The sequence below is a fragment of the Stylophora pistillata genome, chromosome 2 (assembly GCF_964205215.1).
Source record: "Stylophora pistillata chromosome 2, jaStyPist1.2, whole genome shotgun sequence".
NCBI classification, from domain to species: domain Eukaryota; kingdom Metazoa; phylum Cnidaria; class Anthozoa; order Scleractinia; family Pocilloporidae; genus Stylophora; species Stylophora pistillata.
This window is the reverse complement of record NC_142520.1, coordinates 41,757,378-41,783,562: the sequence shown is the minus strand read 5'-3', so window position 1 is coordinate 41,783,562 and position 26,185 is coordinate 41,757,378. Positions and strand designations below refer to the sequence as shown.

Genomic DNA, 26,185 nt, shown 5'->3' with positions numbered 1-26,185 from the left:
GAAGCGTTATGTTATGTAGTAACCCACAGCTACAGGTATTCGTTCCAGTTCCAGTTCCAGTTAGACATATATAAATTTATTGGAAAAAACCCTACCAATCTGAGTCACACATCACTCAAGAAAGGATATAGACAAATATGGTATTAAGTGCTTCAATGGACTCATAAATAATGGACTTACATGGGGATAACTACATATGAAAATTGGTGATTAGTCTGTATTATCCTACACTGAGGTAAAGGAAGTAATGATTTGTGGGATTATCATCTTTTACATCAAAGTACTTCCTATCTTTTATTTATTTCTTTATTTTTTATTTTTTGCAGAAGTGATAGTTTACTCAGAAGAGGCTAGACTCTGTAAGCTCACCTTGATGTCTTACTGAAATAAATGGAAATCAATTTCCATTAATGCCTGTACCATGCTAACTTCCTTTTTTCCCATGCATCTGCTCAGAGAAAGATTACAAGAACCATTTTTAACAAAGCCAATGCATCTGTGTGTCTGTACTTTGGGAGATCACATCCTTGCAAGCATAATGCCCCAATCATTTAGTTTAATAAGTATATAAACTGTCATCTACATTATTCTTTATCAATGAACAAGTATACCTGTATTAATTATATTATTTTGTCTCTCTAGATGGCTATGTCACTGATGATTATTCGATATCAGGAGTGATAACAGGTATATTTGCAATGAGTTTACCTCAGATAGTGCATTAAACAACAAACTGAGCACCAAAAGCACAGGTATACACAATGTCTAATCCAACTGAATACATTCATACACATTTACTACAATCACTCTCCTCATGGATATTATATATACAAGGCTAAAAGATTATGGAAAAATTATTAAAATGTTTAAACCAAACGTTTTCAGCTGTTTGCCATCATCAGATGGCATCATCAGATGGCAAACAGCCGAAAACATTTGATTTAAACATTTTAATAATTTTTTTTTACAATTTTTTATCCTGGTATATAAAATATCCTTTATTAAGTGAACATCATAGAAACTCTCCTCATAATTCCCCATTTCTTATAGGTGAAGCTGTTCATAGCAGGACCAATGAGGTGCTGCAATGCATTAATCTTTTAGAGGAAATAGGGCAAAGCACAGCCATTTCATTTCTTATCCACTCTTTTGAAGAGGTAATTAGCTTGTTTAGCAGTATGTAGAAAAAGCCCACATAGGATGAGATCATCACTCATATCCTACCCTTTGATCGGCAGGGAAAAAGAAACTAATTTGCAGGTTTAAAAAAAAAAACAGGAGCTACAAACAAGTCTGTCAAATAGAACCCGTTTTTTCTTTTGACCACCAACTGTGGGAAAATAGCTGTGAACAATTCAAATAGTACAGTCATGTTCATGAACATATCTTACTGTACTGTTTCTTTTTATCTTAGTTCACATGGCAAGGATCAGAGGATGGTCGCATAATGGTGGCTGTGCTTTTGCCCTTCAGCTGTCCTCTTGTTAGCAAGAGAAGACTGGTTAGGTTAGTTCACTCAGCATTTGCTTTTATTTTTTTATTGATTTTTCTCTGCCTACTCTGTCTCCGCATTTTCTTTAACTCAAGTGTATTTGATATTTATTAACCTTCTCTGTATTTACGTTTTCAAGCATGCTCCACACTGTGGCAAACAGCCCAGATATTTACCTCTGGATTGCAAAGGACAGCAGCCATGAAGCCCAGAAAGGTAGCTAAACCTAATCTTTGGTTAAGAATGCAAAAGCAAATACACCTAAGTATTAATTTTAATCAGCTTTTTTTTTTCTAGCATTAAAGTAATAATTATAATTATCATAGTTATCATGACTGTTGTTATTTTTGATATTAACATGAATATTAGGGTGATTTTGAGGATGTTATTATTAGCACAAGAGTGATTGTACTTTTCATTGCAGTCAGAGTAAAATATGGTATTTCACAAAGCCTTGGTATTGTGGTATTTGTTCTGGCCCCTTGCCATAGCAGAAACATGCCACAGTGCGTGGAAATCTTTGAGGGTAAGCGTGATAATTTTGAAATTCGAAATCTATTTTGTGGTAATGTGAATGACACCTTTCATTTTTAAAAGTGTATCATTTGTCATTAAGGTCGTGACTGGGGTAGAATAATTTGCAAGCTCTTCTCTTTGCTTCACCAGTACTCTGATTATCCATAGATTGTTTATGATACCCCCCCTGCAAAAAAACCCAACAAACAAAAAAGGGACATGTACATGTCCCAAAAACATATTTTTTTCTAACTTCCATGTTCAACAAACACAATTTCCTCTGAAGGAATCTCTGCAAGGTCTTTAATAATCATCCCTACAACAAGAATAGCTTAGATCTATTAATCTTTTTAACACTAACATGTTTTGTACCTTGTACCTTACAAGAAGCAAACTTGGATCGTGTGGGCCTTCAAGATTCCATTGGCAGAGCACAGGCTCTATGTTCTGCAATGAGGGATGAATGGTATGGAATGTAAACTTTCAGCTATTTATGTATTCAAAATTAAAAAGATTATAAAATCTAAAACATGAGAATGAAAGGTACTGACATGTACAGGTTCTTCTCTCAACAGGAAAAAGTTGGATGACTGGCGGAAACAAAGAAAAAGTCAAGAGCTACAGTACCAGGTACACAAGACCCCCCCAGTTTTGAATTCAATTCAAAAGAATACACTTACAAAATCACATTATTTTAATTTTACTCCCTGTTATATCCATTAGAAAACTTTAAATGTAAAAACAGGCATTACAGTCCAGCCCCAGTAATAACACCAACACTGCTAGCAGCTCCCAGGGAACCAGCTCCAACAATACTGTAAACAATCAGAAATGTACTCCCATTAGTAATCTCAAAGGATTTAATTGTAATACCTATTGTATATTTAATTGTAATACCTATTATCTCAAAGGATTTAATTGTAATTGTTATACCCCTCAGAACAATTTAATTTTTTAAACAGGCATTACAGTCCAGCCCCAGCAGTAACACCAACACTGCCAGTAGCTCCCAGGGAACCAGCTCTAACAATATTGTCAACAATCAAGATAAAACCTCTGTAAGTTATCATCTGCTTTCTCTCTACTCTTAAGTTTAAGTATATGTAAGCGTTGGAAAAAGGAAGAATGAAATGTACTCACATCAGTGATCTCAAAGGAAACACTTACCAAATTGTGCTATTTTAATTTTACTCCCTAACATACCCACTAGAATACTTTAACTTTTAAAACAGGCAATACAGTCCAGCCCCAGCAGTAACACGAACACTGCCAGCAGCTCCCAGGGAACCAGCTCTAACAATATTGTCAAAAATCAAGATAAAACCTCTGTAAGTTATCATCTGCTTTCTCTTTACTCTTAAGTTTAAGTACATGTAAGGTTTGGAAAAATGAAGAATGAAATGTACTCACATCAGTCATCACAAAGGAAACACTTACCAAATAGTGCTATTTTAATTTTACTCCCTAACATACCCATTAGAACTCTTCAATTTTTAAAACAGGCAATACAGTCCAGCCCTAGCAGTAACACTAACACTGCTAGCAGCTCTCAAGGAACCTGCTCCAACAATACAATAACTGTAAACAGTCAGAATAAAACCTCTGTAAGTTATCATCTGCTTTCTCTCTGATCTTAAGTTCTGATACATGTAAGGTTTGGAAAAATTAAGAATGAAATGTACTCCCATAAGTTATCTACACTAAATAATCTAATGTTATGGTATGTGAAGAGTATACAGTGATTTTCCATTTCAATATACCTATGCAGGCATGTTTGTTTTATAATAATTGTGTGCACCGTGTCCAGCATTCTCTCTAATCTTAAGTTTAGGTCCAAAAGAGGTTTGAACAAATTAAGAATGAAGTGTACTCTGATTATTTAACTCAACTAATTCATAATCTAAAGTTGTGTCAAGTGTATACAGTGGTTTTCCATTTAAATATACCTACTCATGTATGTTTATTTTATAATTGTGTACACTGTGATATGCCTTACCTGTCATAATAATATCCGTCATAATAATGTTTGTCTTTATAGAAAATAAGGGCTCTACGCAGGGCGAGGATGACAGCACCACCAACTAATGGTGGTGGAACAACCATTTTCATCCGTATTGGCAATGGAAAAAAGTTTTCCAGGGCCTTTGAAAAGAATGCCTTTTTCCAGGTAAGAATATAATGTAATATATACTACATGATACATGATGATGTTGGTGATAGTAAGTGATGCATGCTTTCTTTTTTGATGATATGAAAACAATAAATAGGAGGTCTATGATTGGATTGGTTCGCTCGTTGAAGTACCACTCCACTTCACGCTACAGAGAGGAAGGGAAGTGGTGAGGCACTCCGATTGTCTACAAGGGGACGAAGTCCTGGACCTTTTAGAGAGGGTATGTTTCAATCAGAACCCACTTTAGTTTTTTCATTGTCTTGAAATAACGCATTCCCATTCAATCCACATTTAGTTCTGAAAAATGAATTAACTCTTAATTCTCTAAAATCATTAAATACCAAAGAACAGCATGGGCTAGGGTAGCATAATAAGTTATTTTACGTGTGACCTTTCATCATAATGGTCTAATTTTAAATTCTTTATCAAATTTTCAGAATACTGAGGAGATGACTACCTCGGAGCTGTCACTGGTAGGTGCAAAAGTCATTTACTAGAAAATAGGGGTTTCATTCTCAATTTCAGATAAAATGTCAAGTTTGTATTAAATGATGATCGAACTCTGTTTTTATTTGGAACTGCACTTATATTAGCATATTAACATCGATCTGGTATCCTTAGATTATTTCCCTTCATAAATGCCCCAGGTGACTTGTAAGCCAGGACTCCTATGACATGACATTTCTAGATTATTCCCCTTCATAATCCCCCCAGAGCCGCCGTTGACCAGCTCTCCGTGAGCCGTGTCCGGTTACGACCTGGTATCCTTAGATCATACCCCTTGGTAATCCCCCCAGGGCCGCCGTTGACCAGCTCTCCGTGAGCCATGTCCGGTTGCGACCTGGTATCCTTAAATCATACCCCTTGGTAATCCCCCCAGGGCTGCCGTTGACCAGCTCTCCGTGTGCCGTGTCCGGTTGCGACCTGGTGTCCTTAGATCATAACCCTTCGTAATCCCCCCAGGACCGCCGTTGACCAGCTCTCCGTGAGCCGTGTCCGGTTGCGACCTGGTATCCTTAGATCATACCCCTTGGTAACCCCCCCAGGGCCGCCGTTGACCAGCTCTCCGTGAGCCGTGTCCGGTTACGACCTGGTATCCTTAGATCATACCCCTTGGTAATCCCCCCAGGGCCGCCGTTGACCAGCTCTCCGTGAGCCGTGTCCGGTTGCGACCTGGTATCCTTAGATCATACCCCTTGGTAATCCCCCCAGGGCCGCCGTTGACCAGCTCTCCGTGAGCCGTGTCCGGTTGCGACCTGGTGTCCTTAGATCATAACCCTTCGTAATCCCCCCAGGACCGCCGTTGACCAGCTCTCCGTGAGCCGTGTCCGGTTGCGACCTGGTATCCTTAGATCATACCCCTTGGTAACCCCCCCAGGGCTGCCGTTGACCAGCTCTCCGTGAGCCGTGTCCGGTTACGACCTGGTATCCTTAGATCATACCCCTTGGTAATCCCCCCAGGCCCGCCGTTGACCAGCTCTTCGTGAGCCGTGTCCGGTGGCGACCTGGTATCCTTAGATCATACCCCTTGGTAGTCCCCCCAGGGCCGCCGTTGACCAGCTCTTCGTGAGCCGTGTCCGGTGGCGACCTGATATCCTTAGATCATACCCCTTGGTAGTCCCCCCAGGGCCGCCGTTGACCAGCTCTCCGTGAGCCGTGTCCGGTTACGACCTGGTATCCTTAGATCACATCCCTTGGTAATCCCCCCAAGGCCGCCGTTGACCAGCTCTCCGTGAGCCGTGTCCGGTTGCGACCTGGTATCCTTAGATCATACCCCTTCGTAATCCCCCCAGGGCCGCCGTTGACCAGCTGTCCGTGAGCCGTGTCCGGTTACCACCTTGTATCCTTAGATCATACCCCTTGGTAATCCCCCCAGGGCCGCCGTTGACCAGCTCTCCGTGAGCCGTGTCCGGTTGCGACCTGGTATCCTTAGATCATACCCCTTCGTAATCCCCCCAGGGCCGCTGTTGACCAGCTCTCTGTGAGCCGTGTCCGGTTACGACCTGGTATCCTTAGATCATACCCCTTGGTAATCTCCCCAGGGCCGCCGTTGACCAGCTCTCCGTGAGCCGTGTCCGGTTGCGACCTGGTATCCTTAGATCATACCCCTTCGTAGTCCCCCCAGGGCCGCTGTTGACCAGCTCTCTGTGAGCCGTGTCCGGTTACGACCTGGTATCCTTAGATCATACCCCTTGGTAATCTCCCCAGGGCCGCCGTTGACCAGCTCTCCGTGAGCCGTGTCCGGTTGCGACCTGGTATCCTTAGATCATACCCCTTCGTAATCCCCCCAGGGCCGCTGTTGACCAGCTCTCTGTGAGCCGTGTCCGGTTACGACCTGGTATCCTTAGATCATACCCCTTGGTAATCTCCCCAGGGCCGCCGTTGACCAGCTCTCCGTGAGCCGTGTCCGGTTGCGACCTGGTATCCTTAGATCATACCCCTTGGTAGTCCCCCCAGGGCCGCCGTTGACCAGCTCTCCATGAGCCGTGTCCGGTTGCGACCTGGTAACCCTAGATCATACCCCTTCGTGATCCCTCCAGGGCCACTGTTGACCAGCTATTCCTAAGCTGTGTCCAATGCGACCTGGTATCCTTTAATTATTCTCCCTCCATAACCCTCCCCCCCCCCCCATCCAGCTGAAGCTACTTTGACCAGGCTCTTCCTATCTATTTTTAAATTATTCTTTTATTTTATAATTCAGCCAGACAGTAAGCACTGTGCATTGTGAGGTATTCCCTTACTCTTCTCCTCACCCCAAAATCACTGTTATGAAGTGTCCCCTAACCTTAACTCTAACCTGATGTTTTTAATTTGTGGCTAATGATAACCCTTAACAGGATACTTCATGATAAGTGTCATTCTTTGCCATGATCATTCCTTATAAATTTATATATATATATATACTTTGTTCTAATGACTCCCCCCCCGGCCATGTACTTTATAGTGCACTATACTATTTTCATTTCTTGTTATTATAATGATGGTCATAGCTCATTCTACAGATGTTCAATCGAAAAGCCATCTGGGTTTGTTAATTATGACATTTCTTCCCTGTTTTCCATGATTAAAAGTGTTAAGAATGAAATGATTTATGACTTAATTTCTTATGGTCTTCCTTTTGAAACTTCCTGGGTGTGTTGCTGTTGGCCTTTCAACTTGTTCTCTAGTTATTGATAAAAGCAAGAAGGACATCATTTGTAGAGTTATCTTCCTCTCCAGAGTTGATGGAATCATTGTCGTTCTCATTGTTACCACTTGCATGGCTTTCACTTTGCCCTACTTAACTTTAGCTAAGTTGGGGTTTTCACTGTCTTGCAAGGATTGCCTACAAGTTAGATCTCTTTCTTTCAGCTGTGTTTGCAGCATTACTGAAACACAGCCTTCAGGATTCATTTGAAAAAGTCAATACCCTGCAAAACATCCACTGTGTAGTTCTTAATGCTGTTGATATGTTAGTCAAAGTCCATGGTGCTTGAGGCACTTTATCCTCTCTTGCGAAAAAAGTTGTTTACGTTCTTCAAAGCAATCTTTCCCAGAATAATCAGGAAGAGTCTTTCCTGTGTTTTTGTGGTGGTTTCTTTTTTGTTATCCTTTGCCTGCTCTCCTCTTTTCTTCTTATCGAGCTGCATCACCTTGATATGCTGGAGGTTATCAACCACACATGTTGCCTTCACGATCCCTTGCTTTTCTAGTAACATTGGCTTACCCTGAAGCAAGGAGAACAATTTGCTGACTTCTAGCAGAGCAGATGCAGTGTGTCGAGCTCAAGATGTTAAATGCAACACAAGATGAAGACACTTGGAGAGAGAAGCCAAAGTTAGGGAGGCATATTCAAGATGTCTGCAAAGACACCATGTCCCTAAAAGAGTGTAGACGTTGAGAGTGTTTTGCTAGCTGTTTGGCAAAGATGCAGCATACCTGACACAGCTCTTGTGAAGATACCATTTCACTTATGCCAAGAAAGCAGAACTACCAAAAACCTCAATCAAGAAGTCAGAGATCAAGTCAAGATACGACATACCTCGCACAGCTCTTGCAAAGCCACCACTTTAGTAATGCCACGAGAGTAGAACTACCACGAAACTCAAGCTAGAAGTCAGAGATTAAGCGTACTGCTTCATGTATCCTGAAGAGTATGGCATGGATGAGAAGTACAAAAGCGACTCTCGCAGATGCATGGTGACAAGGAAGAGCTTGACAATGCTAAAGATGAGCGAAGAGATATTGCAGATGACTAACGCGATAAAATGTCTCTTAATAAGAGTACCCTGGGTTTGAAATCTGTTGTGATGGAAACAGTCATAATTATAAATGCAGAAGAATTATTAAGACAAAAGCGTGTAGTACATGTAGTGTTATCTAAATGGTATAAAATCCATGTAAAATCTATAATTGCTAAGATACTTTAAAAAGTGTTGGGATGAAAAGTCATGCAAATGCAGAGGAGATATAATTACATAAGCAGAATCATGTTTATACACTTTTTGTTTGTTTCTGAACATGTAGATGCATCTAAATAGTATGAAATCATGTAAATTCTACAATTAATAAGAATTACTTTGAAAATTTTTTGGATGGAAACACTCATATATATACTTCTTGTTTATTTTTGAACATTTTGATTTGTCGAAATAGTGTAAAATCATGTAACCTCTACAATTACTGAGATACTTTGGAAATTGTTGGAATGGAAACGGTCATGTATGAACTTTTTGTTTATCTTTTAAAATGTAGTTTTCATTTAAATACAAAACTATACAATTACTAACATATTTAGTGTGACCTCCCTCCTTCCAACATTTCATTCAGGGAGATGGTTCCCCCTTAAATCCATTATTTTTATATAAACTCACCTCCAACCCCACCCCTCCCCCCCTTCTCAACCCTAAGGGGTCCAAATTGTATGACAGTTTTCAGAAATGGGCCAGTGAATAATTTAAATTCTCTGGATAATACTTCCCAGCAGCACCTACACAAGGGTGGTATGCCACTCATGGGATGAGTGGCATATCACCCTCTGCCTTTGTTTCATTGCAGGTGTCATTCAAGGGAAACTACCCCTCAGACGAAGAGGAACTCTCAGAGACAATGAAAGGTAAACAAAATAGTAAATAGAATAAGCATGACCAATGTTAACACCACCAACTTCATATTTATATTCAAAACTCTTCTTTATCAAACTTGCTTGTGCAGTATTTGTGCCATGGTGAAGCACAGTGAGGCACCTGTTTCTTCCAGTAAATGAACAAAAAAAATAATAATGGTTGTGAATTTGATTGGGAGTACATCCCAAAATATCTCCAACAAGCCCCTTAGCTTGTTATTTTTATCATCAGTTGATGGTATGTAAACATGAACAACCCTCATTTTTGCCTTTATTCTAGTGAGCACATTACAACATTCAACTAATCTCTCACTTTTCCCTCTATGTTGTACATGGAAACAAAAGATGGAGCCAGGCAGGTTAAAAAAAAGAGAAAGGAAAAAAGATCTCACAAGGATCGAAAGGGAAAGAGAAAGAGGGAAGATCCCAAACACTAAAAATAAATTGTGTTACATCCCTCATGATCAGTAATACCAGTGAACTTGATCATACCAAGACAAAGGCAGATCCCAAATTACTACTAAATTCATTTCATGTGTACTTCACCTAACCATAAGTATACAAGTGCAAATGATATTCTATTACAATATTAGGGTTTTTTCTTGTTTACTATACTGGTTATGTGTAAAGGAACACAACTTTTTTCTTCAACTTTTCCTTTCAAGTAGTAAATAGAAATAGATAACATGTACAGTGGAAGCTCGATTTAAAGAAGTGCCAAGGGACTGGGGAAATTGCTTACTTATATGGAGGGTTCGTTATAATTATAGAGGTTCTACAGCATTCCTATTACTGTAACTTTAGCCGGGCTGGAACTGAAGTATCAGTTCATTATACCAACAACTTCGTTGTAGAGAGGTTCATTAAATCGAGGTTCCACTGTCCCAATAACTTAAAATCTCCTACTTAAACCTTTAAAGGGACTTGGATCTAATTTCTCCATACAATATCATCCTTCAGTCACACACAAGGCCATGAAGGTTTGAGGAAATGATCATTAACTGGAGAAGCTCTTGATAAATAAACAAACTCTCCTTGTCAGCACCTTAGGAAATGTGTAGAGAACAGTATGGAGAATGTGCATACTAATGCTAGAGTGTAGAGGGTTGATACAAGTCATACCAAAGTTGAATGAACACAACATGTTAAGGCTACAATACAACAATGACTGCATTCATTCAGAAAGTGTACTGTTAACCCTTTAAACCCTAATATCAGGAGGGGATATTCTCAATACCTGTCTTAATACATTCCCAAAGTGTTAACAACAAAAATTAGTTTTAACAATCTAGAGTGTGTTTAGTTGGTGATCATTTCCTTCATTTTTGTGACCTGAATGTGTAATTCAGGGGTGACATTATAAGGAGAAGTTAGATGCTAGTCACTCATAGGAGTCAAAGGATTAATCATAGCCTTACCTTTTTAAGATAGTGATTCCCTATAAAGTTGTGTTCATTCAGTTCAGTGAAGATCCACTATACCATGCCTCTGTTATAATTAGGCCGTATGTTCATTGAGTCCAGAATCTTAATAATAAGGCTGTAAGGATTCCTGCTAACACCTTGACTAAAGGATCATCTCCATTTCTTCCAAAGAAAAAAAAATACTTAAGAGGTTGTCTCCCTTATTTCCACTCAGTCAGTTTTGTGTCAAAAATAATTTTGCCTGATTTATAGGGGCCAGAATATGCTTAAGTTTGCCTTCTCAAATAATTATATTGTGAGGGTAATTCAAACTTTCTTTGCAAACTAGAAAGGTCTTTAAGCAATCTGATATGAATTTCGTAGCTGAACTATGCAAATCAAATATTTAACAATGTTACAAATATGCCTATAATTCAATTTTCAAGATCTTGCAAAAGTCCCTAAATAATTATGGCCCCCAATGCAGTCAGAAAATTATTTCGAATCAAACCAGATCTAATTTAGTTCTTTCCTAAGTATAATATTTCTGTTGAAAGAGTTTCAGGCAAAATTGACTGAGTGGAAATAAAAGAGAAAGCCTCTTAAGCCCTATAGATCAAATTTCAGATGCCTCAGATTCCCTTGTTAGTTGTCAGTGTAGATGGGCTGGATGTAACCAAGGTTACATTTAATAGTAAGACAACTCAACATTTTTCCACTAGCTAAGGCCAAAGGAACATCCAGTGAGAGACAAAAATCCTCATATTTACAAGCACTTAAGTAATTTTCTAAGCTGCAAGCCTAAATATTCAGCCGGGTTATTTTATTATTTTTTCTCTTATTGTGAATGAGAGTTTGAAAAACATAGTTAAGTAGCCATATCACTGTGCTCAGAAGTGTTACCTCCAGGTCGAGGTTTTCGAGACACAAGTTTGCTTTAAAAGGTTGCTACTTTTGGCTACTTGAGTAAAAAGGAAAGGAATTGCGTTGCAAGGTGATGGAATGGTTTAAAAAATCTCGCTATAAACCATAGGTTGCTTTATTTGAGTTTAAAAAAGTGTACATAATTTTATAGTGAACGTAAAGATGAGACCTTTAATTTCTTCTATCGAAATCAAGTGAAAAACTTAAGTGAAAATAAGAGATACAAGTATTCCCCTGCGTAGTTCACCATCAAATTTTTACGCTTTACAATAAAATAAGGATTACTAAAGTTCTTGTCTGTGTTAAGTCCCATTCGAGCGAAGTTTTAATCAAGTGTAGATTAAAGTGTATCCATCTTTACCCGAAATGACTACACCTGACCCGGGGTTTTCATGCTTTGAGAAAACTTCTGTTTCCAATATATTTGCTCCCACTTCTTTTATACCTTCCCTTTGAATTCTATCTCTGAAACTTAAAAACGTACGAAGTACTCACCCAATGATCAAGGTTCCTGCAAAGACACCATTACCCGCAATCGTCCTCCTCAATCAGTGTTTGACTCGTTCCCAGTCTTTCTCGTTATTACTCTAACCGCGCTCGACAAAAATTCGAGCTCCATTAGTTATCGAGCTCGATTAGTTATCGAGCTCGATTAGCAATCGTACTCGATTAGTAATCGAGCTCGACTTGTAGTTACCGAGCTCGATTATAAAACGTGGTTTGCTCATCGAGCAGGAATGGTAATCGAGTACGGCAAATGCATATCGAGCTCGGTTGCCCAGGAAAATGTGGATCACTCACAGTTTCTGGGCAACGAGTCGATTTTAAATCGTCACGATTTATAAGTCACTCGATAAACGATTTAAAGCGAGACTCGTTTGTTTGTGAATAGAAACGAGACTCGTTTACAGAAACGAGGGATCACTCACAGTTTCTGGGCAACGAGTCGATTTTAAATCGTCACGATTTATAAGTCACTCGATAAACGATTTAAAGCGAGACTCGTTTGTTTGTGAATAGAAACGAGACTCGTTTATAGAAACGAGACTCGTTTGTAGAAACGAGACTCGTTTGTAGAAACGAGACTCGTTTTTAGAAACGAGACTCGTTTGACAAAACGAGAGTCGTTTTGCGAAAGAAGGCTCGTGTGCCAAACTTTGCTCTTGGCGCATGCGCAGAAGTATAGTTTTTTTACCAGCGCAAAGTTTTAGGTTCAAGATAAGCTGAAATTTTGCTGCAATATGTTAAGGTAATCTCTATTTTCTTTTTCTTGGGATTACAAAGTGCAGGGAAGGCCTAAACCGATATTTTTATAGAGCTTCTGGCATAAATTTCAGCAGATAAAGTAGCACTGGATATTTGTGTCGAATTAAGTTCAAAGCTTGAATCGGATCCTATCCCATTACTAAGGTTACTTCATTTTTCCACAACAAGAGGGAAACTAGAAATTAAACCCATGAAAGATGTACATTTTGATAAATAAAAATTAAATGCTGAAACTTCATATTCATTATGCAAGGAATATTTCATCATATTTTGCTGTTTTAGACTTTTTTTCCCTTCAAGCAGACGCATAGCTGCTTGAACTTGGGCTTTCTCTATCGCACATCTGGAGTTATCTTTAGGAGACTGCCCTATTGCTATTTGTGCTGTCGTTACGCAATTTTGTCATTTCCAATCATGGATAAGTCTACTTGTTTTTATTTTTGCCTGCTAGAGTGTAATGAATCTTGTTATGGTACTAGACAATAATGAAAAAAATATATTACTATATAGCAGTAGGTTCTTACAGATGCCAAAGGTTCAAATTGAAAAAAAAAAAAGCCGAATTTATTTCGGGCGTTTCCTTCGGAAAGCCCGAGTAATTTATGAAAACTGTATTCATAGAATACATGATCTAAAAGTACATGATCATTTCTTTCTTAAAATGAATTTTTTCGTCGTAAACTATTTTTTATCTCAGGGATCTCATCAAAATAAACGCAAATCAAAATGACAAATCTAATTCACTATGAAAAAATGCTCTGACATGTTTATGTTTAGGAAAATTTTCTAGATTATTACAGAGATGAGATTGCTTCGGTAAGGATATTTTTAGAAAGAGAGCTTTGATTTAGTGATTGTTTGTGAATTTTTAAGAAACAGATAACGAGATTAACAATTATACACTTAGCAGCTGCCATCCTGGGGATCGACCCTGGGGTCATACGGGGGAATAGACTTTCGTCGCCAATTTTGCATTGAAGTGCATTTGCACCTCCGAGACGAGACACATGGGAAAACACCCACTGGATTTTTACCATTGCCGCCATCTTGAGAATAAAAGATCCTTACCATGGTGACTGGCTATTACCATTGATACCTACAGATGTAAAAAACTACTACTACTACTACTTTTTCCAGTTAGTCGCCGGCAAAAAGCCACATAGGATGTTTTTAACTTTGAGCCCTGTATAGCCCTGTATAGTAAACACAAGCTGAAGTAAGTTTTAGTTTTTGGCAAATAACATTCTTTTGGAGCATTACATTGTTTGAGTTAGTAGAGCATACTTCTTTGTCCCCAGGGGAAGGGCATTGGTAGCTTTATATTGAACAATGTTATTGTTGGTTAGGGGGCTTAGGAAATTCCTTTGCAAATGCCCAGGGGTTCCCCGGGGTCACCCTCTCCCCCCCTGGGACGGCCGCTGATAAGTGCATAATGACCATGATGACTGAAACAAAAATTTTTGTTATCAGTTGCATATAATTATAGCTCGTTGACCTCTTTGCCTCTGGAAAATGTTGTCAAATAATACCATCTGGCCCGATTACAGTCGACTAATACATATTGGAAAACTTTATATCATTTATTCTCATCACATTTGCAAAGATAACTTTTTGAGAGGTATTAAAAGAAAAGTTAAGGCTATTTCAATATAGAAGACATTGCATGATAATTTTTGCACTTATTAATAACTTCATCTACACTTTTTCTAGGTTTTTCGTTTCCTTCTTGCTGAGATTCATTATTTTTCTTCTTTCTTCTCTTTCGGGTCTTCTTTTTCTTCATTTCTGGTTCTGTGAGGATAGTAAGAAGAAATTGTTGTCGTCAGTTGTTTATAGGTTTTTGGTCATGCGGGATTGGCCTGAATTTTCCATTTTGGAATGCTTTGAGCAAATTAGAAAACTGGAGAAATTCTTCAGCCATGAAACTTAATGAATTTTGTTTGTTAAATCTTACCCTCACTTAAAGTTTTCCTCTCCTCAATGTCATGTCTTTGCCCTCCCATGTCCTTGTCATCTTTAAAGTTAAAGAGAAAGGCCTTGATTTTTTTTCTTCTTGCAGTTGGCAGTTAAATTTGTATTATGCATGAGTCTATAAAAACATAACTTTATAAAGGTGATTTCTTGTTACTATATGTAAAGTTTGCTATCTTTAGAAGTACAGAAACAAATAGGTTTACAGCTTCATTTTTTCATTTTAATTTTTTAAAATTCTGTAAAGAAAATTTTTCAACTTACCAGGAATAGTGGAATCAAGGGATTTATCAGTATCGGGCTTCATACACGAGTAAGTCCCTTTAGAACTTCTGCAATAGAACCTTCTGCTATCACATCACACTCTACACACAGTTCCCGCAAGCCAGCATCCTGGAAGCGTTTGCCAGTGTTGGACAACATGGTGCATGCTGTGTGGAATACTTCCATTTTCATAACCATATCTTTCAATTTTGCGCTTTGTTTCCATTGTCCCTCGCTTGCCTTTGCATACAGTGTTAAGTCAATGACGAAGCCGATGCTCTTTAAGTTGAGCGTGTTCTTTACCTTGAGAGACTGCACTAGAACCTTGTGAACGGTAGCCATGTCATTAGCAGGCACATCGATACTCGGGAGATACCTGTTGACAGCCAGTGAGACAGTTGATCCTCATTAAGGACAGAAATGTTAAATCCATCCTAGCCACTGGCTTTTTGGTTCCCGCACCAGAAAGGGTCTCCTCCAATCTATCTATAATACCCCACGGGAGTGTTGCTTTGATATATGGCTTGATAGTTTCAGGCAAAGGACCGATCTCATGCCCCAATCTGTGTGGCATCTGGATAAGTTGAACATTGTTCGGCATACGGTAACAGTATTTGCTTGGGTGGTTTTTGTAATCCTGCCGTAACTCCTTAAATAATGTCCTGGCCAAAAGAGGTAACAAGGCGCCGCACGCGATCAGAATATTCCGCCGAGATGTGTGTGTGTTGCCAGTTTAGAGTATAGAAACGCATCTAGTTCTTCTGAAAGTTTGACTGCACTATCACATAGCTCGGTAGGTTTCGGAGGCCATGACATCTTACTAATATTTGGGTGAAGTGCATCACAGAAGTACAGGGCAGCTTAAGATTCATATATAAATATGAAAGGAAACCCTCTGTATTAACATCTGAAGTTTCTTCTCGGATTACCCTAGACGTGGGTGTGGATTTTCAGAACGGTTTACTTTTAAGTGTAAGCAGATGGTGAAAGTGTGGCCTGAGAAAGGCTTTGAATGGCGACGCACCTCATTTCTGTGTTTTCAAACATACAACCTTTTTTTGCGATTTTCTTTACATATCAAGAAAAACATCTCGATTTCTCCTTTGATGCTGATCACAAACTTTTTCTTTTTTTAAATTTGTTATTTCATGCTATTCTGACATCTTACTTTTCTACATTTACATATCCGCTCGCTTGCACCGGCTCTACAATTTCTTCTTTTCTACTTTTTATTCCAAACAAGTTAATGAAATGACTTATATCTACTTGTACGTCTTTGGCAGGAACAACAGTAATCCATCGTTTCATGAAAAACATCTTCCCGTCATTGCTTTATGCAGTGGCTTTGGTTGGATGTTTTCCACGCATCGAGTGGCAGTTTGGGAGTTTACAATGGAAAACTTTAATTAAGGCAAAAAAAAAAAAAAAAACTGTTAAAACATCGATCGATCGATCCCTTCAGAAAAACACACTTTCTGTGTTGAGTCCATCACTTTTTCAATCAACCAATAAAAAAAAATTCAATTGCCGTATTCTGATTCTTGTTCGCAAGAAAGTTGAGAAATCTCCAATTAAATCCATATATAATTAAAGTATACCCGTGTGTTTTGAAAGGTAGAAACCAAAGAATTTGCTACAATAATATTTCTTTTGATTGGAAATTATGAATCAAGGTAGTACTCAAGGTAGCGTAAGCGGACCCTATCTATTCCATATTTTTATAAATGATCTAGAGATCTATTTAGATACCCTGCCAGTGTTATTCTAGTATGCTGCTGTTTCAAATATCATTGCTCCTGTTTACAATTTAAAGACATGTCTGAGACATTGGTCAAACATTTCTTAGAGTGGATAGAAAAGAATGGAATGTTCTGTAACCCTAGCAAATGTAAGGAGCTTACAGTCCTAGAAAGGCAATCATGAATTGTACCCTCCTGTATTAGGGATCCCTAGTTGTACTTATGTGAGCATTCTAGGTGTCACCTTTCAGAGTGACTGTAGGTTCAATACACATGTTAAATGCCTCTATGTCCTTAGATCTCTAGGTAAAGAGGGGTATAAGCAGGTAGAAATAGACTTTCTTTTCGATTCCTTAGTACTTCCCCGATTTCACGTATGCCCATATGGAGCATCAGACTCCGACCTCACCCCAGTACGATGTTTTTTTCGATCGTTGTTGGAAAAGGAATTTTATTACAAGAAATCACAATTTACGATCAATTTTACAGAAGCAGTAGTATTTTTAAAAAGGTTTCTAAGGCCGCCAATCACCCCTGTCGCTTTTTATTCCGCTTGTAAAGGCCAGCAGCTACAATCTACGGACTAGGTCTGGCACCAGAACAAGCATCAAAAGAAAACGTTTTAAAAATACATTCGTTGGTCGTTTAACTTTTAGACATAACCTATATGACAATTTCTAACTGTAATCCGGTGGTAAATTTAATTTTGTGGAATTATTAACCTTTTAACTCATTTACCTCAAATTGCTTGTAACACTAGGATTGTATTTTTCTGTTTTGAATCAATAGAGACCATTATTATTATTATTATTATTATTATTATTATTATTACTATTATTATTCATTATTAAGCACGCTTATTTAAGGTTACTTCCTACCTTCAGAGGCTGATTTTTTTTTTGACTAGATTGAAGTTACACTTTTTAACTAGCGTTTGCCAAAGAAAAAAAAATTAAAAATCTCAAAAGGTGTCCGACTTATTTAAAAAAACGTATTTTCGAATAAAAGTTAATAAATCAGGAAGGTGTCATAATCTCGTAAATGGGCGAACCCCCCGGGGGAATATTCGAATATTCGGAGGAATATTACATCGCGCCCTTGACAAATTTCACACGTGGAAGTAATCTGCTCGTAGAAAGTCTTTTCTCGTGGATATAACACAAAACTTAAAATTAGAGAAGAGTCCTTGGGTAAAGAAAAAGAAAAAAAAGGGTTCTGTCCTGGTGTACCGATCACAAGGGAATTACCATTGTTCTCTCTTTGTTTAGGAGTCATCGGTTAGCTATTGTGTATTGTTTGGTCTTTTGTATTGGCTCTTGTGAACCGGTACACGAGGACAGAACCAAAAAAAGGTCCAAAGAAGAGAGAAATGGCAGCATTTTGTCAAAACAAAACAAAACAAAACAAAACAAAGCGACAAAGGTTCTTGGTTTGGCCAGGAGCCGTCGACAAGCTCGGCATCCACTGAAGATCGACAGCATTCGATTATCCTTGGGGCAAAGAGCTGAAAAATGAAAGTCAACACCACAGAAGGTTGTAAACAAGATTCTTCGTTGGAATCTGACGAAACCGATAGAGAAAAAGAAGAATGCGACAGATTTACCCTTTCTGCCGCGGGTTTTCTCTTCGCCGACTTTGTCCATTACTAAACGATCAACAGGGCGAGATAAAAAAATAAAAAAAAAATAAAAAAAAAAGACTGCTACACGATACTCTTCCCGGGAAAATCTTGATCCATTGTCATTGACGCCAGGTCTCGTCTATCTCATTGGTTTGCGGTTTCAGGAGGCGAGATAATCTCCTGGTGTGGCGCAAGTTGTTTACAAACCTTTGGGAGCTAAAATCTCGCATTTGATTTTGAGAGGAATACATCCACTTTGAACGAATTTATAGGGTATGTAGATTTCACCGATTTTCGTGAAATTTCGCCAAAACATTCCCGTGATGATGACTAACAAATGTGTGTCAGGAAATTTTGATCTTTTAAATATTTTTTACGTGGTGTCCATTTACGCAAAACGCTTCGCATATTTTTCGCTACCCTAACTTTAGATGCGAATATCCAGACAACCAATCAGAATATCGGAAAAGCCTGACACTCTTTTGTTGATTGATGCCTTGTGAATGAGACTAGGCAGCCATTTTTCTCGTGCCGCGGGATCCGATACCCGATAAATTCGATAGAAGAACACTCGGTCGTTTCACGCCTTTCTGGCTCCTGACACTTCCTAAATGAAAAAATCGCCGAAATTATATTTTTATCGTAAATTGCATTTACTAACCTTTGTTTTGATGTCTAGTTTGTTAGGGTTTTCTTCCAACTAGCGCGCGTACGAATTTTCTCCCGAAGGACATCCGCGAAGGTAGGAGGTAACCTTAATTTTTGGGCTTTCATGGTGGGCGCTTATTTGAGGCTGGGCGCTTATTTGAGGCTGGGCGCTTATAGTAACCCATTCTCCCTGAGGTGATACCGCTGACAAACGCCAAGATGCCCCTTGGCTCGGGATTGAACTATCCCACGCCGGCAAAGGTCCTTGAGGAGAATTGAGCCTTTGTCTTAAAACGAATCAACCGCAATGTCATTCAAATGTTTACTTTGCCATCAAGGTCGTGATTTTACATCTTAGATTTACCGGCTTCGTGCACGCCTTCAGCCTTATCTTTTTCTCCCTTCGATGTTTTTTTAATTTTTAACAAGCACAGCGTGTTCCAACTTGATGTGACAGCTTAGACTTAGTTATGGCTTAGAGAGGAAACCAGCAGCTACAGCCACAATGGTAGGAGTGTGTCGAGAATGGCAGTTGTTTTAGAAGTTGCTTAACGAGAATGTAGTGGAATACATCGCATAAACAATCCATTTCTGTTACATGATGACACATCTATGCTTTTGAAATGCTACCGGTTGCTACGTTGTTTACAAGGCAAGAGTCGAGAGTCGGGTAAGTACGTGACTAAATTCAGCTGAATTTTATAAGTTCACAGTTCAACTTATGTTACAAGTAAGCTAGTGCCACGTATTCTTATTGCAGTATCATAAATGCCAAGCAAAAGTTTTGATTACCCTCCTGTCCAATAGCCAAAGGGGTTTTGAGCGAAATTAGGCGAAACAATTCCATGCTTGCATAAATTTGGCCCCAGCGTTTCATTATTCAATAACTATTTGCAATCAGGCTTGTTTACTGGAGGTTTGAGATGGATCCAAAAACGAACGCAGCTCCTATAAGGATTTGGGAAATTTTTCTGTATAAAGTTCCCTGTGAAATCTGTCACTACGTTCCGAAAGTAAAGATGACCCATGATCTGACCTTGAACTGAGTTCGCTTGCAAACGAAGATACGTTCTTAATTTACTTTGATTTGGAGTCTGGCGCAGTTAAAACGCCGAATTTTTATAGGACACGAAGAAGCTATTCAACTACTTTAACCAAGTACATCAAAAGATCGATTTTTAACTCTGTCATGTTGGTTCGTTCCGAAGATTACCTTTTTTTTGGATTAAAAATTAAAACTAATTTCAATAAGTAACTGGCGTGACCAAGCAACTATCATTATGCATTGTTTGCGGTATTATTTGTCTCCACATTTCTTATTCAATAAACAATTTAAAAAGAAAGCTCCTAACTGGTGCAAGGTCTTTTCTTGTTATTTCCATAATATTAGGTAAATCTTAGTCAGTAGGGCTCGATGTTTTGTCCCTGTGAAAAGGTTATTCACTTGAAAAACGAGTGTAAGGGTGGCCCCTTAATTTTTTTCAAGGTGAGAATTAAGTACAGTGATCTACGTATGTTGTTCGACGGTGAAACCAAAAGTTGACCTTTTCATTTGCCAAATATTGTATATAAATTATTGTAATTCATTGTGAGGTCCAAACAATGGATGCAAGTTCAGAATCTCAACCACTGAACTTTATCATTTGGTTAGAGCCATTTGAAAGACAAATTACCAGATGAAGTAAAAGGAAAGAAAAATAGAAATGTAATGCCACGTTAGCCATGATGCGTGGAGGTTATGATTTTGATGGATCTTCATTCATTTATCTCATGCATTATGAAGAATTGAAACAACTCAGAAGGCAGATATGTTTCTGTACTTTCCATTTCGTATTTATTCGCTCAGGAGAAAAGGCAAAGAAATTTTAGCAATCTGTAGTAATTTAACCATATTGCATAACCAAGTTATAAAGGGGAAGAGCTTGAATATCCAGCCCAGGAGAGGTAGGAGATGACTTGGCTTAGTAAAAAATGTATTATCAAAAACCAGGTAATTGCCAAGTCAATTAGGTAGTGGAATTATCACAACCTTGGAAATATGTTAAGAGTTCATTTATAAATTTTAAAATAGGAAGAACATTGTTTATCCTGAGATCACTCTCTCCGCTGATTTTTTCCCCAGTACAACTGTCTAATGGCAAGTGATGGATGTTTACATTGTAACAATGAAGCTGTGAATGAATAGGGGTGGTAGGTGTGAATTATGTAAATCTTATTGTGGAATCTTAAAGTAACATGCCCCACCTTTCCTCCAAAAAAAATAAAAATAACCAGAATACTAAATGCCAAGTTGTCAACCCTTTCTCTTACAACTTAGTTGATTTCTGGTACTTAATTTAGTTCATAACTTCCTTTCCTCTTTTTTTTAATTCTCTTCCTTGCCATGGTCATAATCACTGCAATTTCTGGGTTTACCTTATTTATCATTTTTGGCCTAGAGTTCCTTCTTGTCTCTTGGAAGTCAAATCATCCATCTAGAAGGCCTTTTTTAGTTGAAGAGTGTTTCATCTACCTATTACCCATGCCTGTCATCTTAAATTGACTTTCACTCAAAATTCACACCTAACTTTTTGTATTTGTTTCTCTTCAACAGTTGATGACTGGGATGGGAATTCACAGAAATGCAAACCAATGATATTTATCATGTGTTAAATAAATTAATCTTGAATATTAATAAAAATCATCAAAATATACTGGCTGACTTATGCAAAATAGTTATGGTAGCATGGGAAAAAATAGGGAGATAAAGAGAACCATCTGAATTAAATTAAATAAGTTTAGATCCTAAAAGTGATTACCGTGAAGGAAAAATGTCTGATTCAGTTAATAGCAAATCAGTTCTTGAAAATCTTGTAAGAAATAATAAAGAATGCATGTATTTTTAACCCACAAAAAGGTCAAAATAGGTGTATTGCCTCTTGGTATCTAATGAAAGTCAAATCCCTCTAATTGAATATACTAAAACTGTAATTAGTACTACTTCTCTTGTTGTGGCCATCAACGATATTCAATATTCAGATATTTTTCTATTAAAAACAATATGAACTATTAAAAAGTAATATTGCTTCAATCAACTGATTTGTGAAAACTCCCCTTGGGTGAACATTTTGCAACAAACTTTGACTCGATATCAATAATAGGTAAAAATTCCCTTCTCCTTGCAGTTAAAGGCAAGTACATTACCTACTCATAGTTCATAAAAGCCTTGAAAGTATTCGAAGATGCTTGAATTCAAAAATAACAAATTCAAGGTCTTGAAAGTACTTGAATTTGAGGACTAGAGCTTGATTTTTGCAACGCTTTTTCTTTAGCAATTTTCGAGTAAAAAATTGCAGTACTTTAATAGAAAAGCTGAGAAATAATGTTAAATAATTTTAAAATTTCTTATGCAAACCTTTCCAAAAAAAGGCCTTCAATTTATCTAAAACTTGGCAAAGTCATTGAAAAGCCCTTCAATTTCAACCTTTGGCATCTGTAGGAACCTACTCCTATTATAATTTTTTCATTATTGTCTAGTACCATAACAAGATTCATTACACTCTAGCAGGCAAAAATAAAAACAAGTAGACTTATCCATGATTGGAAATGACAAAATTGCGTAACGACACCACAAATGGCAATAGGGCAGTCTCCTAAAGATAACTCCAGATGTGCGATAGAGAAAGCCCAAGTTCAAGCAGCTATGCGTCTGCTTGAAGGGAAAAAAAGTCTAAAACAGCAAAATATGATGAAATATTCCTTGCATAATGAATATGAAGTTTCAGCATTTAATTTTTATTTATCAAAATGTACATCTTTCATGGTTTTAATTTCTGGTTTCCCTCTTGTTGTGGAAAAATGAAGTAACCTTAGTAATGGGATAGGATCCGATTCAAGCTTTGAACTTAATTCGACACAAATATCCAGTGCTACTTTATCTGCTGAAATTTATGCCAGAAGCTCTATAAAAATATCGGTTTAGGCCTTCCCTGCACTTTGTAATCCCAAGAAAAAGAAAATAGAGATTACCTTAACATATTGCAGCAAAATCCCAGCTTATCTTGAACCTAAAACTTTGCCCTGGAAAAAAAACTATACTTCTGCGCATGCGCCAAGAGCAAAGTTTGGCACACGAGCCTTCTTTCGCAAAACGACTCTCGTTTTGTCAAACGAGTCTCGTTTCTAAAAACGAGTCTCGTTTCTACAAACGAGTCTCGTTTCTACAAACGAGTCTCGTTTCTATAAACGAGTCTCGTTTCTATTCACAAACAAACGAGTCTCGCTTTAAATCGTTTATCGAGTGACTTATAAATCGTGACGATTTAAAATCGACTCGTTGCCCAGAAACTGTGAGTGATCCGAAACGAGACTCGTTTGTAGAAACGAGACTCGTTTGTAGAAACGAGACTCGTTTGTAGAAACGAGACTCGTTTTTAGAAACGAGACTCGTTTGTAGAAACGACACTCATTTTTAAAAACGAGACTCGTTTGACGAAACGAGAGTCGTTTTGCGAAAGAATGCTCGTGTGCCAAACTTTGCTCTTGGCGCATGCGCGGATGTATATATTTTTTTTCCAGGGTAAAGTTTTAGGTTCAAGATAAGCTGGGATTTTGCTGCAATATGTTAAGGTAATCTCTATTTTCTTTTTCTTGGGATTATAAAGTGCAGGGAAGGCCTTAACCGATATTTTTATAGAGCTTCTAGCATGAATTTCAGCACATAAAGTAGCACTAATTAATTAACTAATTAATTAAGTTGAAATCTTGAATCGGATCCTATCCCATTACTAAAGTTACTTCATCTTTCCACAACAAGAGGGAAACCAGAAATTAAAACCATGAAAGATGTACATTTTGATAAATAAAAATTAAATGCTGAAACTTCGTATTCATTATGCAAGGTATATTTCATCATATTTTGCTGTTTTAGACTTTTTTTTCCCTTTAAGTAGACGCATAGCTGCTTCAACTTGGGCTTTCTATATCGCACATCTGGAGTTATCTTTAGGAGACTGCCCTGTTGCCATTGTTACTGTCGTTACGAAATTTTTTCATTTCCAATCATGAATAAGTCTACTTGTTTTTAATTTTGCCTGCTGGAGTGTAATGAATGTTGTTATGGTACTAGACAATAATCAAAATAATAGGAGTAGGTTCCTACAGGTGCTAAAGGTTGAAATTGAAGGGCTTTTCAATGACTTTGCCAAGTTTTAGATAAATTGAAGGACCTCTTTTGGAAAGGTTTGCATAAGAAAGTTTAAAAATTATTTAACATTATTTCTCAGCTTTTCTATTAAAGTACTGCAATTTTTTACTTGAAAATTGTTAAGAAAAAGCATTGCAAAAATCAAGTTCTAGTCCTCAAATTCAAGTACTTTCAAGACCTTGAATTTGTAATTTTTGAATTCAAGCATCTTCAAAGACTTTCAAGGCTTTTATGAACTACGAGTAGGTAATGTACTTGCCTTTAACTGCAAGGAGAAGGGAATTTTTTATCTATTATTGATATAGAGTCAAAGTTTGTTGCAAAATGTTCACCCAAGGGGAGTTTTCACAAATCAGTTGATTGAAGCAATATTACTTTTCAATACTTCATGTTGTTTTTAATAGAAAAATGTCTGAATATTGAATATCGCAGATGGCCACAAGAGAAGTTGTACTATTTACAGTTTTAGTATATTCAATTAGAGGGATTTGACTTTCATTAGATACCAAGAGGCAATACACATATTTTGACCTTTTAGTGGGTTAAAAATACATGTCATAAAAAAAGAACTGAAAACCTCATTGAAAACCCTGTGCATTCATTATTATTTCTTACAAGATTTTCAAGAACTGATTTGCTATTAACTGAATCAGACATTGTTCCTTCACTGTAATCACTTTTAGGATCTAAACTTACTTAATTTAATTCAGATGGTTCTTATTATCTCCCTTTTTTTTTTCCATGCTACAATAACTATTTTGCATAAGTCAGCCAGTACATTTTGATGATTTTTTATTAATATTCAAGATTTATTTATTTAACACATGATAAATATCATTGGTTTGCATTTCTGTGAATTCCCATCCCAGTCATCAACTGTGGAAGAGAAACAAATACAAAGAGTTAGGTGTGAATTTTGAGTGAAAGTCAATTTAAGATGACAGGGATGGGTAATAGAAAGATGAAACAATCTTCAACTAAAAAAGGCCTTCTAGATGGATGATTTGACTTCCAAGAGACAAGAAGGAACTCTAGGCCAAAAATGATAAATAAGGTAACCCCAGAAATGGCAGTGATTATAACCATGGCAAGGAAGGGAATTAAAGAAAAAGGAGAGGAAGTTATGAACTAAATCAACTAACTTGTAAGAGAAAGGGCTGACAACTTGGCGTTTAGTATTCTGGTTATTTCCTTTTTTTTTTTTTGGGGGGGGGGGGGAGGAAAGGTGGGGCATGTTACCTTAAAATTCCACAATAGGATTTAAATCATTCGCACCCACCACCTCTATTCATTCACAGCTTCATTGTTACAATGTAAAGATCCATTACTTGACATCAGAAAGTTGTACTGGGGAAAAAAAGAGCAAAAAATAAGTGGGAGTATGTCTTTCTAATGACAGAAAGACATACTCCCACTACAACTAACCCTATTTCAGAAAATTTGGCTGAAATAATTTTTTATTATAGCAATACCAAACATCTCAGTGAGTCAACCAGACTCGTTCTCAGCGAGCCAACTAGACTTATTCTCAGCGAGCCAACCAGACTTATTCTCAGTGAGCCAACCAGACTCATTCTCAGCGAGCCAACCAGACTTATTCTCAGCGAGCCAACCAGACTTATTCTCAGCGAGCCAACCAGACTTATTCTCAGCAAGCCAACCAGACTTATTCTCAGCGAGCCAACCAGACTTATTCTCAGCGAGCCAACCAGACTTATTCTCAGCGAGCCAACCAGACTTATTCTCAGCGAGCCAACCAGACTTATTCTCAGCGAGCCAACCAGACTTATTCTCAGCGAGCCAACCAGAATTATTCTCAGCGAGCCAACCAGACTTGTTCTCAGCGAGCCAACCAGAATTATTCTCAGCGAGTCAACCA

General features: G+C 37.9%; 2 protein-coding genes and 1 long non-coding RNA gene across 14 annotated transcripts in view; 2 read left to right on the top strand and 1 right to left on the bottom strand.

Moving 5' to 3' along the window:
• The first annotated feature begins 19 nt into the window (after positions 1-19).
• LOC148739586 (uncharacterized) lies at positions 20-11,901 on the top strand. 5 transcript variants are annotated; one of them, XM_088747110.1, is made up of 16 exons: positions 20-359; positions 643-687; positions 1,051-1,157; positions 1,415-1,506; positions 1,632-1,708; positions 1,917-2,018; positions 2,396-2,474; positions 2,584-2,638; positions 2,971-3,066; positions 3,241-3,336; positions 3,511-3,612; positions 4,047-4,175; positions 4,279-4,401; positions 4,619-4,654; positions 9,219-9,276; positions 9,631-11,901. In XM_088747110.1, the coding sequence occupies exons 1-16, from the start codon at positions 248-250 to the stop codon at positions 9,720-9,722; spliced, it is 1,401 nt and encodes a 466-aa protein (XP_088603236.1). In that variant the 5' UTR covers positions 20-247; the 3' UTR covers positions 9,723-11,901. The 5 variants fall into 5 exon arrangements, with proteins under 5 accessions (XP_088603236.1, XP_088603235.1, XP_088603237.1 ...); XM_088747109.1 differs by having other exon boundaries at positions 4,276-4,401; XM_088747111.1 differs by lacking the exon at positions 3,511-3,612 and having other exon boundaries at positions 4,276-4,401.
• Positions 11,902-19,123: 7,222 nt separating this feature from the next.
• On the top strand, positions 19,124-21,814 carry LOC148739585 (uncharacterized). Its single transcript, XR_015996559.1, has 3 exons — positions 19,124-19,791; positions 20,512-21,311; positions 21,715-21,814. It is a non-coding gene; the product is annotated as an uncharacterized LOC148739585 (long non-coding RNA).
• A 3,012-nt stretch (positions 21,815-24,826) lies between these two features.
• Positions 24,827-26,185, bottom strand: part of LOC148739582 (uncharacterized) — a 14,901-nt gene continuing 13,542 nt past the window's right edge. For 4 of the 8 annotated variants that reach the window (XM_088748517.1, XM_088748515.1, XM_088748516.1 and 1 more), the window contains one exon: positions 25,663-26,185. This exon is cut by the window's right edge and continues 481 nt beyond it. The gene's annotated coding sequence lies outside the window, so the exon portion shown is untranslated. The other 4 variants (XR_015996558.1, XR_015996557.1, XR_015996556.1 and 1 more) reach the window with 3 other exon arrangements.

What these genes read in the sequence shown, in the direction of transcription:
- LOC148739586 (XM_088747109.1), top strand. Translation starts at nt 248, where the DNA reads ATGATTTGTGGGATTATCATCTTTTACATCAAAGTACTTCCTATCTTT. An exon ending in TTATCCACTCTTTTGAAGAG is followed by an intron (nt 1,158 to 1,414) that starts GTAATTAGCTTG and finishes TTTTTATCTTAG; the next exon opens with TTCACATGGCAAGGATCAGA. An exon ending in AAAAGAATGCCTTTTTCCAG is followed by an intron (nt 4,176 to 4,275) that starts GTAAGAATATAA and finishes AACAATAAATAG; the next exon opens with GAGGTCTATGATTGGATTGG.